General features: G+C 41.4%; 1 protein-coding gene across 1 annotated transcript in view; it reads left to right on the top strand.

The window, feature by feature from the left end:
- MYRFL (myelin regulatory factor like) overlaps nt 1-15,310 on the top strand; it is a gene marked incomplete at both ends in the record, with an annotated part of 43,930 nt that overhangs the window by 3,662 nt on the left and 24,958 nt on the right. The window contains 6 exons of the mRNA XM_080610154.1: nt 2,985-3,075; nt 7,716-7,783; nt 7,878-8,136; nt 9,609-9,700; nt 11,676-11,823; nt 14,978-15,173. Of these exons, the coding sequence (XP_080466280.1) occupies nt 2,985-3,075; nt 7,716-7,783; nt 7,878-8,136; nt 9,609-9,700; nt 11,676-11,823; nt 14,978-15,173 (854 nt within the window). The remainder of the gene's footprint in view (nt 1-2,984; nt 3,076-7,715; nt 7,784-7,877; nt 8,137-9,608; nt 9,701-11,675; nt 11,824-14,977; nt 15,174-15,310) is intronic.

The raw sequence follows: 15,310 nt of genomic DNA, 5'->3' as shown, positions 1-15,310 counted from the left end.
ACTTCGTATCGGGATATTACTGACAAGGAGGTGACTGATTTAAATGCAGATATATGTAAGGCACTGCATGGAAGTGTTCGGGAGAATTAAGCAAAGCAGGCTATTCTGGGATAGAGGCTGCTGGCTGTAGAACTGTAGAGTGAAGCTCAAGAGCCAGGTGATGAGAGCCTCATGGCCAGAGGAAAGGGGATGTGTGCCAAAGAGTGATACATGAAGCAAGCAACTGTCAGATGAAGAGCCTGGAGTTCTCACTACTCCTTGGGGACCTGGGGCTGGGAATAAGGACAGGCAATTGAATGGGCAGGGAAAGAGAAGCCAGTGGTAGATCTGACAGGTTTTAGACTTAAGATTGAAGGGGCTGAACAACAGAATATCAAGCCTATAAAGAAATGGGAAAAATACAATTAAACACTGCCTCCATTGAACGCTGGCTCCATTCTGCAAACAACTGTAGATGAAACTCCAGCCACAGCACTGTCATGGCCTTTCACCTTCATCAGTTTCTCGGGTGGCTGCAATCCTCTGTTCAGTGACACTGAAGGTGCTTGTGTCATCCAGTGTAGACTTCTTAGATATGTCTGGGCACGCTGTGGTGTGAAGTGTGGACTGGGAGTAGAGGTCCCTGAGTGCAAGCTGAAAACAAAGGCTGCTGACTCTGCATGTGCTCTGGCAGCTCTTAGCCAGTCTGAGCAGGAAGCCGTGTAGTCACAGCGGCCCCTCAGCAGGGCTTGTACACACAGGTCTCTGCTCTTGCAGCCACCTGATGCCCAGGTGATCGACTGCCTTGTTTACCACCCATATCTATGAAGTACTCACTGTTATCAAATGCCTGTGAAATGGATGCTACGATTTTAAATAAATGTGCATGTGATCCAGCAGCTCCTCCTCCACTGAAATAGGTGCCAATGCAAGCACATGGTGCCACTGACCTTTATTTTCCAGAAAGAAAAGAAAGTTTTACACAGCACCCAAATATGTTGGCTCTTTTGTGCCTCTGTCTCCTGAACTTTCATCAGTGGTAGCCTATCTTCTCGCTGGTATGCTTCCTTCCTTTCCCAGCACAGAATTACTCATTCTTTCCTACCCATTTAACTGTTTATGTGAAGTGGAGTGATTCAGAGGGAATGGTACATGTTGGTGTACTAATCTCTGGACTGTGGGATGCCCATATTTAAAGGCCCTGTCCTTGTTTGATTTGCTTGTGTCTGACTTTGGTCAAAATAAGGAATTCTTGGCTTTGTGGTACAGGAAAACCATCTGTATCTGATTCATCTGTATCTGAAAACCATTGTATCTGATCTCTGACCTCATGTTAGTAACAATTATGTCATTCTGTGGGAGGGCTGGGCACTTTGAACAGGAGGACCAGTTGGGCAAAAGAAGGTGATTGAATAATTTTCCTGTGTACTACCTTAGCAAAAGGAGAAATGTTTGAGGTTTAACGGAGGATATCCTAAATTCAGACATGAAGAATAAAAAGATTTGATTCCAGCAAGTTTGAGGAAGGCTGCTAAGGAAGGCCAGGCTTTTTTGTACTCTGCAAAATCATCTTGAAAGTGCTTTGCTACTACTTCAAGACTTCCCTGTTACAATTTTGCTAAGGCAAGTAAATATACTACACCTATTAAATCTGGTATGCAGAGGACAGGTTTGCATACAGCGCCGGTGTATTAGGATGCCAGGACGTGCGGTATCATACCTAGTAACACAACTATGTGTTGCTATCTCGCAGTGAAAGGCAGCCGAAACTGTGTCTGCAGCAGCAATAAGCAAATGATGCTCAGATTAGTCTGTGATCACAGAGCAATTAAGGAGGTGTCTATTAGCAACATGAATTTATATATTGACAGACACATAAGGGAATTCCTGTGCAAGGTGGTGGAAGTAGATTTTTAAATACTGCTTGCAGTTAAGTCATGTCTAAACACCAGATCAAGGAGGAACCATGTCAGGTAGAGACATCAGGAGAAGAACAGAAGAAATTTTGTGGTATGACTTCCTACCGTGCACACGTCTGACACTAGGAAAATCACCAAGGGCAGTTTCAGCTCCTGTGCAGCGTGATGGTGATTAACCTTTTGTGTTCTCCTGCCCTGCTCTGCTCTATTGTTGTCAGACACTTTGGACAGCCCTGCCACTCTGGATGCACAGGCCAGTCCATTTCATCTTGTGCAGCTGCAGGACAGTGCCCCCTGCAGCACTGCTGCCTGCCAGGGAGAGCAGGAACTTCTTGGTCCTTATCTGGTTTGGTTTCTGGCTGGTCACACCCGTGTTCATGGCGGGCTGGTGGGAGGGGTGGGAGCCTGCAAAGCAGCTCTGTCCGGTTTGGTGTTTCAGAGAGTTCCGGCTGACTTTCTGCAGAAGTTGTCAGGAATTCCAGAGACTTTATAATCATAAATCTGCTTATAGCCTTGGGTTACCAAGCAACAAAGGGCAAAGTACGGAACCTTTCCGTTCCTTAATACGTTTAACATGTCAGTGGGCTGTTCTTTCTGGGAGAATAAAAGGAAGCCACCAATCAAATGTTTCTAAGGCTTTGTTTGTGCTTTCTTCAAGCGCAGGATGGTGGATTTTTAAACTATTTCAGCAACTAACTCATAGTACTAATGCAAGAAGTGTGAGACAATGTCTGGGATTTGCCTCAGTCACCTGTTCTGATCCCAGTGTAACGGGATGATGTGAGATTCAAACCTGCCTATTCCAGTGGCAGGCTGGGGCCCTTCATCCTCTTGCTGTGGGAATTCCCCGAAGCCTTAAATCCATGCATGAATGGGTATTTGCCTGGTGCTGCTCTGTCATCTTCACCTTCCCCTGCACACCCTCATTTACTCTTCATTTCCCAATATCCCTTCTCCTAGAAGGAATAAACCCACATGTTGCACACAAGATGGGATGGATTTGGTTTTCATTTGTGTAGAAGAGTGGGCAGCTTAGTCCCTCTGAATTCCATTCTCATAATTTCTTTTTGATGCTTTTAATTTTAGGACAAGATGTCCGTGGAGCCTTGGAGAATCCCATGGTGGATACAAGTATGCTGGAAGAATTCATCAGTAGTGATGTAGAGTTTGGAACTTTGTAAGTATTACAGCAAGAGGTACTTCTTCTCCTTAGTGACAACTCTCAAACTGTTTTCATTAATGCCATGATAAAATCTGAACACAACAGACCTGAAATCTGAGTTTCAAGTGGGCTGTGGCTCTCTTGATATTGTCACTTGAAGCTGTGTAAGAAGAGTTGGAAAAATGAATTACAGACAGTGGTGGAAATACTGTCATCTTGTTCGACAGAATGAATGATAATGAAGTCTGAGATAATTCACAACCATTGCACTAATTACGATAGTAAATGCAAAGTTGTTATTTTAACATTCCTTTAAGTGTTTATGTACAGAATAAGTGATGTGAGACTAATGTATAATAAATTGAGAGAATGACAGAAACTCCCCAGTTTGAGGGAAGCAGGCTACTGTTTTCATCCTAATGCTCCATTTAGAACAGAGAAACTACCCATTAATCTCTTCTGAGGCTGACTTTAAGAGGTACAAAGGATACATAATGCAAAGGGTCTTTTGGCCAAGGGTGGGAAGTCATGCAGCACAGATCTGTCAAAGGCTTCGACTCCAAATCTTTCATCTAGATAACTGTCAGATGACTCTTGTTTGATGCAAAATAGTATTAACAGGCTGACACTTGCACTTGCCAAGAGGCAGAGCAAGAGGTGATGTTTTAAAAACAATGAAACGGGATTTTTGGTTCCAGGCGCACTCAGCAGCACACATATTTACTCGTAGTGGGCTAGGTAGGCTTTTACATGCTCTAAATCATGAATGAGTTGATTCTCCCTCTGCCCACACTATAAAAGTAAAGAAGAATGAAGAGATTGTTGTATATAAATATACATAACCTTTATTTTTAGTGACTAAACGTATTTCAGGTTCAACAGATTACTGAATTCCTGTATGACAGCTTTAAAATGTTATTCTTTTGCTTTTATACACGAAACAGCAGATACATAAAAGGTCTATATATATGCTACTATGTAGCTTAACTATGTTTGCTATTACAGTTGCAGTGCTACAAAGTATTTACATGCAAGAAAACCTGTGCAGCTGCTATGGGTTTGGAGGCTCATCAGCACTTTAAACTGACGCCACAGTTACTCTTCATTAATTATGGGATTTAGAAGAACATTTACTGAATCATTAGATCTATAAAAGTAAAGTTATGAAGTATTTGTGTTGCAGACTTTGTGCATAAAGAGAGTAGAATCTCATAAAGGAACTTGCCAAAATGTGTCAAAGGAGAAAAATATTAAAAGCTTCCATATATATATATATCACCATATTCTATATATATATAGCACCTCATCAGTTTCTCATCAGATTTCCTCATCTGTTCCTGCTGCTATAGTTTAATCTTGAGTGGTGAAAGGAGAAAAAGGGTGGCTGTGGCCTTTCCTAAGAAGGTATTTGATTGTTACACTATGTCTGTAATGCAGCCTCATTTAAACAGCACAATATTTTTTCCTCAAAAAGCACAATACCAGTTTCAGTAAAGTTCTAACCTGGACACATATCCCTACTACCGCTGTATTTCTGAATGCTTTCTTTCTCCTAGAAAGTGCCTGTCTCTGTATTCTACTGAAATACCCTAACCTCAAGCAGAAATTGAGTACCAAAGGCAGTGTTTGAAACCAGGAACGTGAACTGAATGTGTGGAAGGGAAGTTTTAAACTTTTACGGATGTATGTTTTTAATTTTTACAAAGCACATTTGGAATCAGTAGCTACAGATCAAGTATCCCACAGGGAAAACAAATAAATAAATAAAAAGTAATTGAAATGTTTGCTAACTTTCTACTTTATTCAAAGTTGCAAACAATGTTTAGAGTGGTAGACACAGTAGGCATTTAAAAGCATCATAAAATTTGTTTTGAAGGAAATTAAAGATTATTCTAACATAGAATTTTTAAATGTATTTTTAGGAGTAATCACGTAGCTGAAGCTAATCCAAAATGCAGGGTTGTGGATGTGGCGTGTTAGGAAACCAGTAGTGGTACCGTTACCTAATACAGAAAGGCGCATCAAGAGTAACAGGCTGTGACCAAAAATGAAACTGTTCTTACATTGCGTCCAAACTCAGCAATACAAAACCTGAAGTAGAAACAGTAGAATGAAAATCAGGTGATGGACATTTTCCATTGATGCTTAAAATATTTGCTGTGTATGTGGGAACATGTCTGCTTTCTGAATATGATGGATGCCCCTATAAGCAGTTTTATTTTATTCAACTTCTGCCAGAACACTGGCCCTTAGTAAAGGAGATGTGCCCCACTACATGTCTGTCATCCCTTCTCTGCCCTAGCATTTTTAGCCTAACATGCTAACTTAAACCCTTGCTTTTCAGATAGTGCTACAGAGCAGTGTTTGAGCCTACAATTCATAGGAATACCTGAAAGGGTTTAAAGTCCATTTCTTGAATGTCCATCTATTCCTACTGTAACAGAGAAACCCTCTGTAGTTCCTTTAGAGGGCAGGGATTAGGATTTTCTCTCCCTAAGCTGCTTTGAAAGCACCATCATGGACTGGAGAATTTAAAGTGGTTGTGAGAGACCTGTGCTGTCAACTGACTGGAGACAGGAGCATTGTTTCTCTGTACCGGTCTGGTATTGACTTAGGATGCTCCTATTTTCAGTGCAGAAGAAATTCAGTGGTATGTGGTGTGGGAACATCTGTGTGTTGCAGTGAGCTTGATGAAGGATTTGGCCTAGTTCAAACTGTGGGGTAATTCCAGGTCTCACTGTAAGAGAGTAATCCTTCACACAGTGTCAAATAGGAGAAAGACTGTAAGTGTGAAAGCAAACCAGAGTATCACAAGGAGATATGATACAATATAATCAAGCTATGTACCAAACAGTAAATAATCAAGAACCTTCTTTCAAACCCTCATACATCTGAAGGGGCTATCTGTTAGAGATGAGGGCAAATCTCTTGGTGTCAGCTGGTGTCAGCTGGACACAAGGAAACATTCAATTCCTGCCTGAAAATCAGGAGAAAGCTGCACAGTAAAATATGGGCTGGCCTGTTCTTGTACAGAGCAGTGTACTTGAAGTTCTTTAGAAAGGAAACAGGAGAGGGTGTGTTTTCAGAGATCTACCTGTTTGACTAACAGAACAGTGAGTGCTAAAAACCACAGAGCACACTTAAGTTGTTTGGCCTTCCACAATGACCTTTCCAAGCAGAGGTGTTAAAATGTAAATCTCTGCTGCTTGGCAATGGGGTTTGGCAAGGAGGTGGCTGTGGATCACTTAGAATTTCTTGGTTCACAGCCAGGATTCCTCTGTCATGCCTCCAGTCCCCAGCTCTCATAATGACTCTCAGAGCATGGCTGCCTTCCCATCCCTTGCCTCTGCACCTCCTCCCTGTAGCGCTCCCACCGGCAGTTTGAAGGTGCTGTGACACGAGTGGAAATCGCTTCATACAGAGCGCTGAGCGATCCTTGTGTGCAGTTCTCGCTGCCAACAACCCTGAGCTGCTGTGGAGGTGGCCCTGCTTTCCAGTGTGTAGCAAGTGAAGTGGGAGATGAACATCTTGGTCGCGTAACCTTACGTACGCCGAGGAAAGCAGCCCAGCTCTATCTGAATCCGGCACAGCACTCGGTGTCCCTCGGCAGGTGTTTTCGTGGCAGGAGATGTGGAAGCTGTCGGACGACAGTACCGCATGGGTGCTGCACGGATCCGCACTTCGTGAGCACCCTTTCTGGTGGGCAAGAGAGCCCGAGAGTCAGATTTTGACTGTTACCCATTAACACAAACTTCTGATCACTGACTCGCGTACAGAGAGAACTCAGCCAGGGAAACATCCTTCCCTTCCCAGCCTGTTGGAGGCTCTGCAAACAGAGCACTGTTCTTTCCTCCCGTACAGCCGCCGCTCCTCACACTCAGCCCCTCCCACAGCCGCCGGGGAAGGCGGTGCGCTGCACCACGGCTTCTTCTCGCTCCTTACTCGGGTCCGGCGTGGGTTGCTCACGGCCCTCGATCCCCTCGGAGCATCTCCCCCGGGGCAGGACGGGGGCCCTGGACTGAACAGGCGGAAGGGTGCTTGTCACCTGTAGAAACCCCTCATTAAGCGTCTGTATTTTTTGGTGAGCTTGTAAGAGCTCTTGCTTCCAGACGGGCAGACACGCTTCTCAATTGTGCAGCAGCCCCTGCTTCCCGCTGCATCTGGGCTGCACCTATAAGGTGGGACTTGCTACCATCTATCTGACAGAGACAGAGAGTGCTTTGGCCAAACTAAAGTCCGAAGAAGCCTAGCGGTGGATGAAGATGCTATAGATCCTTACCCTATAGCTTGCAGAGAATGGGTTTAAAGCCCTTGTGAGCTCTGTGTGTTCACAGTTGCTATTGCGCCCAGAGGTAAATGAAGAACTGCTCATGGGAAGGAAGGAGGATTGAAGCCAGTGAGTTGTGGAGGGGAGTTTGGGCAGGAGCTGGAAGGGATGGGGTGTCCCTGCCTGGGAGAGAGGTGGAGGGCCATGGGAGATAGTCTGATGAAGTGTAAGTGATGTTGCTCCTGTGAGAAACAGCAGCAACCACAGTGAGCAATGCTTTCTGAAGACTTGTGAGTAGTGGTTCCCCTCCAGCTGCTTTCAGTGCTGCTCTGTGGTCATCCTCCGTGTCTTCTGCCAGTAGAAATGAAAATCTCTCTTTCATCCCTAGGCAAAGCCAGTTGCCAGACTCCCCACCAGACTCTGGATCGGAACCGTGTTCTCCGCCACAGCTGCAGGGTAGGTCACATACATTCAACCTCTCCCAAGCTCATAGGAAAGTCTGCAGCTCCTGTTCCTCATCCTTACTTTCTTGTCTGTTTACTTCTTGCAGCCCTATGGTACAACAGTATGTGGCCCAGTGGGCTGCAGCCTCCACTCCCATGCCCATCTGCTGTGATACCCAGCAGGCTTCCCTGCAGGTTCATGGAGACTGACTCTGACTCCAGTGCCAGTGGGCATCCTTGCACCATCCCCCAAGGCTACTGCCTGAATACAGGAAATGCTGCGACTCCTTGCAATCATGCTACATCCTCCAGCTGTTTGGGTTTTAATTATTCATACTTTCAGCCAAATGCGTCTCAGATTTCTGGGTAAATGATAAAGCTTTTAATGCAACGGATGAGGCAGATACAGAAAAAAAAGACCTGGTAGAACACATGGTTTAAGACTGGTAAAAATCCCTGTGGGTGTAGGGTTTTCCACAGGATGGCAGTGTTTAGGCATTTTTGAGACACTTTTGGTTGAAGTTTCTGTATCAAAAATTCAGATTGGAAGTAGAAATGGATTTCCATTCTTAAAACATTAGAAGGCTAAGGAGGGATCAACAGGTGATTCATAACTGGAGTATAAAAGTATTCAGGTGTTTTACAATACCTATTGTAGGGATATGTCCATAAGGATCTTGTGTGTTGACAAGTGACCTGAGAGATATAGAAAACCCGGTATCATATCTATGTAAGCAAGTTAAATTATATTCAAATATCATCTGCCATATTCACACACCAGCGTGTTGTGGATGCTTAATTATTTAAAATACACTGACTGGTGCAAGCATCCAACCATGATACCTAGTAAGAATGAATTAACTGATGCATGCCAGAGGGGGCTCCCTCTGGTTAAAGTGTGAGAAATGTGAATTCATCGGTGTTAGTCCTGGTCTTGCAGATGCTCTGTGTCATGTACAGAGCTCAATTACATGTTACTTGTGATGTGGGGAAAGAAGCTGGGCGTGGGTTTCTCAGTGGAGCTGTTTGTGTTCTTTGTTTTCCAGTCGAAGATGCCAGTTAGCCAAAATTCTGTTCTTTTTTGAGGGAATGCATTGATTATTTGAACTTAAGGTACAAAACACTTCTTGACCAAATGTGGAACTTTGGAACAAGCCCAGAAAACCAACCAAAATTAATGTGGTGGGCAGGCTTTTCTTCTCTTTGTGGAGAAACCTGAATTTGAATACCTGCTGGGTCTGACCAAGACCTGGAGTTTGCCTTTTTATTCCCCCACCCAGAAGGAGTGACCATCTGTCAGGATATTCTAATTTACATGTTATGATATATAAAATCTTTGGAATATTTTTTCTCCCTTTGCACAAAGGGGCATTTTATAAAATCTCACTCTCTGGGAAAGGGGGGACTGTTACCCAGCAGTTGCCCCTCGAGATCTTTTTATTAAGGCATTAGTCTAACTGCTACAAGTGTTTTCTGTATAAGAAGAACAGTGGGTTCGTACTTGGTGCACTACAATTATTCAAGATAAAGCTGAGATTTTAATGCAAATGTCAGGAAACAGTAAACCCCCGCTGTTTATGCACTAAGTTTTTGAAAAGGATGAGCTTCTCTATTCATATGAAATGAAAAGAAAGAAAAACCAAACCCAATTTGTGTTTTGGAAGGAAAAAATTGCATAATTCAGTTTCAAAAGCCAACAACGATCTCCTCCCCTGGCAAACGAGAATTTGAATGACAGTACAGTTAGAATGAGATACCTGGATGTTCTGCTGTTATGATTCTGTAATATCTGTATTTAAACTTATAAATGACTAATGCAACGTGTGCTTTTAAAAAAGTATTTCTGCAGCATCAGGCAGAAAAAGGAAACTCTCACAGTTACTGGGAGATGCCACTGATTCTCCAGTCCAGGCTCAGGACTCCAGACAAGGTAAGCAACTGTGTGAAGATGAAATGTAACGGCTCGTGTCATATATAAGTAAATATTTTAAGAGCACAGCTCCTGCTAGCTCTGAAAATGTATCGTGGCATTAACAGTGTGTACTCCACTACCAGGTTTGGAGGAATCTACCTTTTCAGTGTTTTTGAAAACCAGGACCTATATGTATACCTGTTTATATAACTTGAACTGCTGGCGGCGTTCATGGTTGGGCTGGACAGAGCTTTGGGTGACATGGTTTAGTGTGAGGTGTCCCTGCCCATGGCAGGGGGGTTGGAACTGGATGATCTTAAGGTCCTTTCCAACCCTAACTATTCTATGATTCTATATTGGGCAACAAGAGCCATTAGAGGTTGATGTTTTCTGAGGACTCTCTGGACAAAATACTCTGCCCTTCTCCATGCGTGAGCCTACCACACGCAGATGATACCATACTCTGCTGACTTTACTTGGCACTAAATTGACTGGGCAAAGAAGTCATCTTGGGTCAGCTTAACAGGGAATTAATGTAGTGGATGAGTAAACAGATTGCAGTTTCCCTTTATCACCTCAACTCCAATTTTTTGCTGCTAGGTGTATCAATGTGCAAACTTGGTAAAAGCTGTGTGTTCTTCCCTTCCCCAAATTAATTCAGTTCATTGTTTTGTCAAGATAAAAATGTTAAGCTTATACCAATTGATACAAAAAAGCTTATCAGGGAAGTACAGAAATGGATCAGCTTCTGTGAAGTGCGAGGCTCTCTGCGAATGAACGGTTTGTAATGAACAGTTCATCTGAGGAATTCCATACTTGTCTGTGAGTGGAAAATCTGAGAGCTGATTGTTATTTCTTCAGAGTAAGAATTTTGCAGCATTAAATCAGTCTTTTAGAACAATTTTAATGAGTAACAACTGGATTTAGTAGGTTACTTTTCCTTGGCATCTTTTATTTGATCAGTGTTTCTTGATTGTGACTAGTCCTCTTGAGTCTACCCTTGCTGGAAAGAGAAGACAAACAGATACTTCTGTGTCTGTAATTGCTCTTGGTGGTTTTAATACTTATAGACACAGCTTTGAAATATGCTTTCCTTGGGAGTCACTATTAATGAGACCTCACTGACACACGTGCTATTGGAAAAAGAGCACAGGCCTCGATAAAAATGGCATGGGGATAATTTAGAAATGAGGTGTGAATTTCTTTACTCTGTGGGATTTTTGTTTTTCTTTTAACATATTTTCTCTCTGCTCTATGTCCAAAGCAGGGAATTGCAAATGAAGCTCGGGCATGAAATTGTTCTTTAGGCTCTGTCTTAATGTGCTGCCACTGGCTGTGAATAGATCTTAGTTTATATGCTCAATGATGTATTTTCTCCTGTCATTACTGCACTGCATTTATCTGTCCCTCTTACCACATTTTACTCTGTCTTCATAAAATGTATAATATCTCAGAGAGTTATGGTTGACCCTGTCTATCTCAGAATGCTCGGAAAGCATTAACCACTCAATCAAATGTAGTGGTGAATGTGCTTGCTGTTGGAAAGCTGTGCCTCCTGCTCTGAAACAAAGTACCTGTTGCAGTGACTTGGAGTATATTCAGTTTAAACCTGTAGTAGAGAGAAAAGGAAACATATGTAATTATTCTGTTAAATTATTTCTTGTAGTGTTGCAGATTTACAGTAAAATGCTTAGCTTTCCTTTTTCTTTTTTCCTCCCTCCTAAAGGAAACTATCCATCCTTTTGGAGAGAATAAAAATAGGAAGCGCTACATGTGTAATATTTTGTAAATCAGTAAAAGCTGAAAATTTTGTTTTCTAGGGCAAGGGAATATAACACAATCTTTTGGAATAACTGCAAAGGGCAATCAGATATAAATATATATGCAATATATTTATGCTTTATATATATGTGAATATATTTGTAAAAATGTTTATGCAGGATTTTTGGCTAGTCACAAAAGTAATAACTGAATTGTCGCTATCTCCCTGCAGCAACTGTTAAGGACTGTGCTGCTGAAGTGCAAGAATATGACAGTGATGGACAGAATGCAGCTCTGGAAAAATGCTGTCAAGCTCTAACATGGCAACCATATCAAACTTCTCAGTGGAACAGCTTATTTAACTCTAATTATGAAAAACTGTAAGCACTGACATCTGCACTTGGAGAAAGTGGCTTCCTTTGTGGTTTTGCTTTGTTTCTGTTTCTGGTATTGTAGTTTTGTAGGAACAAATTATACATTTGGTAGCCCTTGTTTTTTCTGCAAATAAGACTGGAGAAGGAGGAATAACAGGCATGATGAAATATGAGCTTGTGGATGTGTCAGATAATCAGAACTTTAAACACTGGTTGAAATTCCTGCCAGGTTTTCTGATTTTCCTTCAGGGATTTAGGGGCAAATGGAAAATGAGTTTAACTTTAAATACCCGTTAATTTTTGTTTCTTTTGCAGAGCATATATATTGGAGCAAGTAATTACTGAGCAATAGCAGCTTTTCTTCTAATCACCTAAAATACTACAGAAAAATGGAAATTGAAGATACCTGTATTACTTTAGGCTCATATAACCTAAGTCCTACAGATACAGACATATATGTATGACATGTAGTCAAAGATGTAGCTGTATAAGTCAGAAGTATAAATAATTGAATTTAGCCACATGATCTGGGAAAGGGTCATTCCAGGTTCAATTTACATCCCTGGTTTTCTCCATTCTAGTATTTAGTGAATGATTCCTATTAACAAAAACCCTTCATCAGTGTCTGGTCAGCTCTCCAGGATTGGTACAAACAATTCATCACTGTCTCCATGGGACTTAAATAGCACAATAGATTCTAGTGCTCCTCTAGCTCAACCTGCTATAGGCTCTCATAGCAGTCTGGAGTGTATCAGTGTCATTGCTGAACACTGATGTTCCCTGTTTGTGGACAGAATGATAAGGGCAACATACATCTTGCTGTGTCCCATACAACCCTTCTCCTAGGGTATTGACATGACAAGAGAGTGGACAGCTCAGTGCCTGCACCTTTCTACTTGTTAGGAGCTGGTTGGGCCAAGAAACCTTCAACTGTGTTTGTGCTGTGAATTGTCACTCTAAATGGAAGTGGATTCCAACTCCTGTTATCTTTTCAGTGAACAACTACATGAGAGCTGTGAGCTGATGTTGGTTCCTGTACACTTAAAATTGAAATTCCAGACTCACATATCTTGGCGGCTTGTGTCAACAAAGACGATATGATGCTGAGCATTAAAGCATCCAAATACATGTTGCCACTGCTGTGAAAGGGGATTGAGATACTATTTGCAGAGAAAGCCAGTGTTACTGTTAAGCTATGTCAATAGCAGTGTCTTTGTTCCAACATGCGCTGTAATTATGGTACAATGCACAGATTTTCTGAGTAGTGATCTTGTGCTCCATTAGCCTCAGAAGAGTCACATGTTTATCACTGCTCAGTGTAGATGGGTTGGTCCTGCACCTGGAAATTGCTGTGCCCACTTTAAAGGCATTTCTTAGGTTTTCCATTTTATTCATCCAGTATTTTAACCTTTTGATTATTTACTTTTCACAACAAAATGCTGTTAGCTGAGGTAGATTCGTTAGAATAGGTTACTCTACCATTAATTGTGCCCTGCATTGTGTTTGCTTGGTACTTTCTTAGCCCCTTGCCCCATTACTGTTGTGACCGGTGAGGCTCTGTTCCAAAGTCTTTGTCTCAGAAACACCCTGAAGTCTGTTTCTTTGTCTGAAGACTCAAATTCTGCATAGAAAGAGGAATTTGAAGTGTTTTTCTAGTAAAGACACTTGTGTGACAGCGATATCCCTTGCAGCTAAATGTCTTCCAAGTTTTACTGTACACCTTGTTAAGACTGACCAGTCTTTGTGAGATGAGATCAAAACATATTTGCTCTTAAGTGGTGTTCTCATAAAATGATAAACATGAAATTCCTCTTTGGGAGCCATTGTTTCAAACAATTCAACTTGGAGCAATGGAAATTTGTACTTGTTGCCTCTCAATCTGCCTGCCTGCGTGGAAGCAAATATTCTGACATTGTTTTAAGGCTATCAGCTAACGAACTTGCTTCATACCTAAATCTGAAAAATGACTCCTTTCCTTGCTATGAAATACACACATTCCCTACATAAATAAAAAGAATTCCCAGTTGTAGAAAAAAAATGAAGAGGTTGTTCTTCTTTAATAATGGTGGTTTCAAGAGCTATTAGACAATTATAATTTAAAATGAATTAACATATGACTTCATAGTTTTGAAGTAGTTACAGAATAACCAGTGGTTGTTTGAAAGGGGCCTTTTGTTCATAATTTATAAAAAGATAATAAAGTTAGTACATTTCTTGTAAAGTCTGTACACTTCGGTTTTTCCAACTAATAATGTGTAAACAAATGAGTTCTGAAAAGCCATCTTCAGTAATTGTGTTAATGAGAGGTTCTCAGTAGCATCAGATGAGATCATCATTATCACACTTTCATTAGCAAGAAAAGCCAATGCCCATATAAGAGAACCTTGCCATGTAGTCCTATTATTTCAGAATTATCCATCACTTAAACTAGAGGAGTGGAAACATTGATGGGATGGTGAGTTCACTGGCTCTTTTGGAAGGATATCTTTTGATAACTTTCCTTGTTCGCTGTGAATCATAAGGACAGAATACACTTTCTTATGGGGTGACAAATTAGACCTTTGAATAAATAGAATAGTGTTTCCTGAGCTGGATGGATAAAGGTGAGTTTTATAGTAATTTTGCCAGAGGGTCAGTGTTGATAGCTTTTCTTTCAGCTTGGGTAAAGCCTTATTCGAACTCCAGTAGTTTCTGTGGAAGCATTTGGTGTGGGAATTCAAGAATGAAAAAGCAGGGAGTCTTGCTGGCTCATTAGCACGTTGTTGTCTGCAGCACTAGCTCAGCTCTGTTGTTTATAGCACTGTTGTAACGGATGCTTGAATACACTAAAAGGTTTGGTTGTGCTTTTAGGTGCACAGGCTTCCTTTATACCAGATTAGCGAATGAGGATTATGTAAACTTCTCCACAACTGGTTTCCAAACATTCCATGTGTCAGACTAGAATCAGAGAACACTTTATATGTGTTTTCATTTTTACACCTCTAGAGGCTAAGAAAATAATACTGATAGAACTAGTGATTGCAAAGATGTATTTTGGCTCCCATTTTGTCAGTAAAAATCAGATGGATTTTCAGACCACATTATGTTTCATACTATATTTAAGATGTCACTCAAATATGCCTATACTTAGTGTTGCTTTTCTTTCTTCTTGTTTTTGTAGACCTGCTGTAGGATATCACATTGTCACAGATAAAGGATTTAATTTTTCAGTAACAGATGATGCCTTTGTGTGCCAGAAGAAGAATCATTTCCAAATCACAGTCCATATTAGAATCACTGGACATCCAAAATATGTCAAAACTCAGCTGGGGGGGAAACCAATAGAAAAGTTTTGCTTGAAAGCTTTTGGAATAAAGGCAAGTATTTCTGCTCTTCGTGAGTATTACATTTAACAAGTTAGCATGTGATTATCCATAGGATGAAGTCAATAATTAAAATGAACTCTTTTCTTAGTAATTTTTGGCCAAGAACTGACAAAAGAGAACTCTTTAAA

This window comes from Psittacula echo, assembly GCF_963264785.1.
Source record: "Psittacula echo genome assembly, chromosome: 1".
NCBI classification, from domain to species: Eukaryota; Metazoa; Chordata; class Aves; order Psittaciformes; family Psittacidae; genus Psittacula; species Psittacula echo.
Note: the sequence above shows the minus strand (reverse complement) of the source record. Positions and strands in the feature narration are given on the sequence as shown.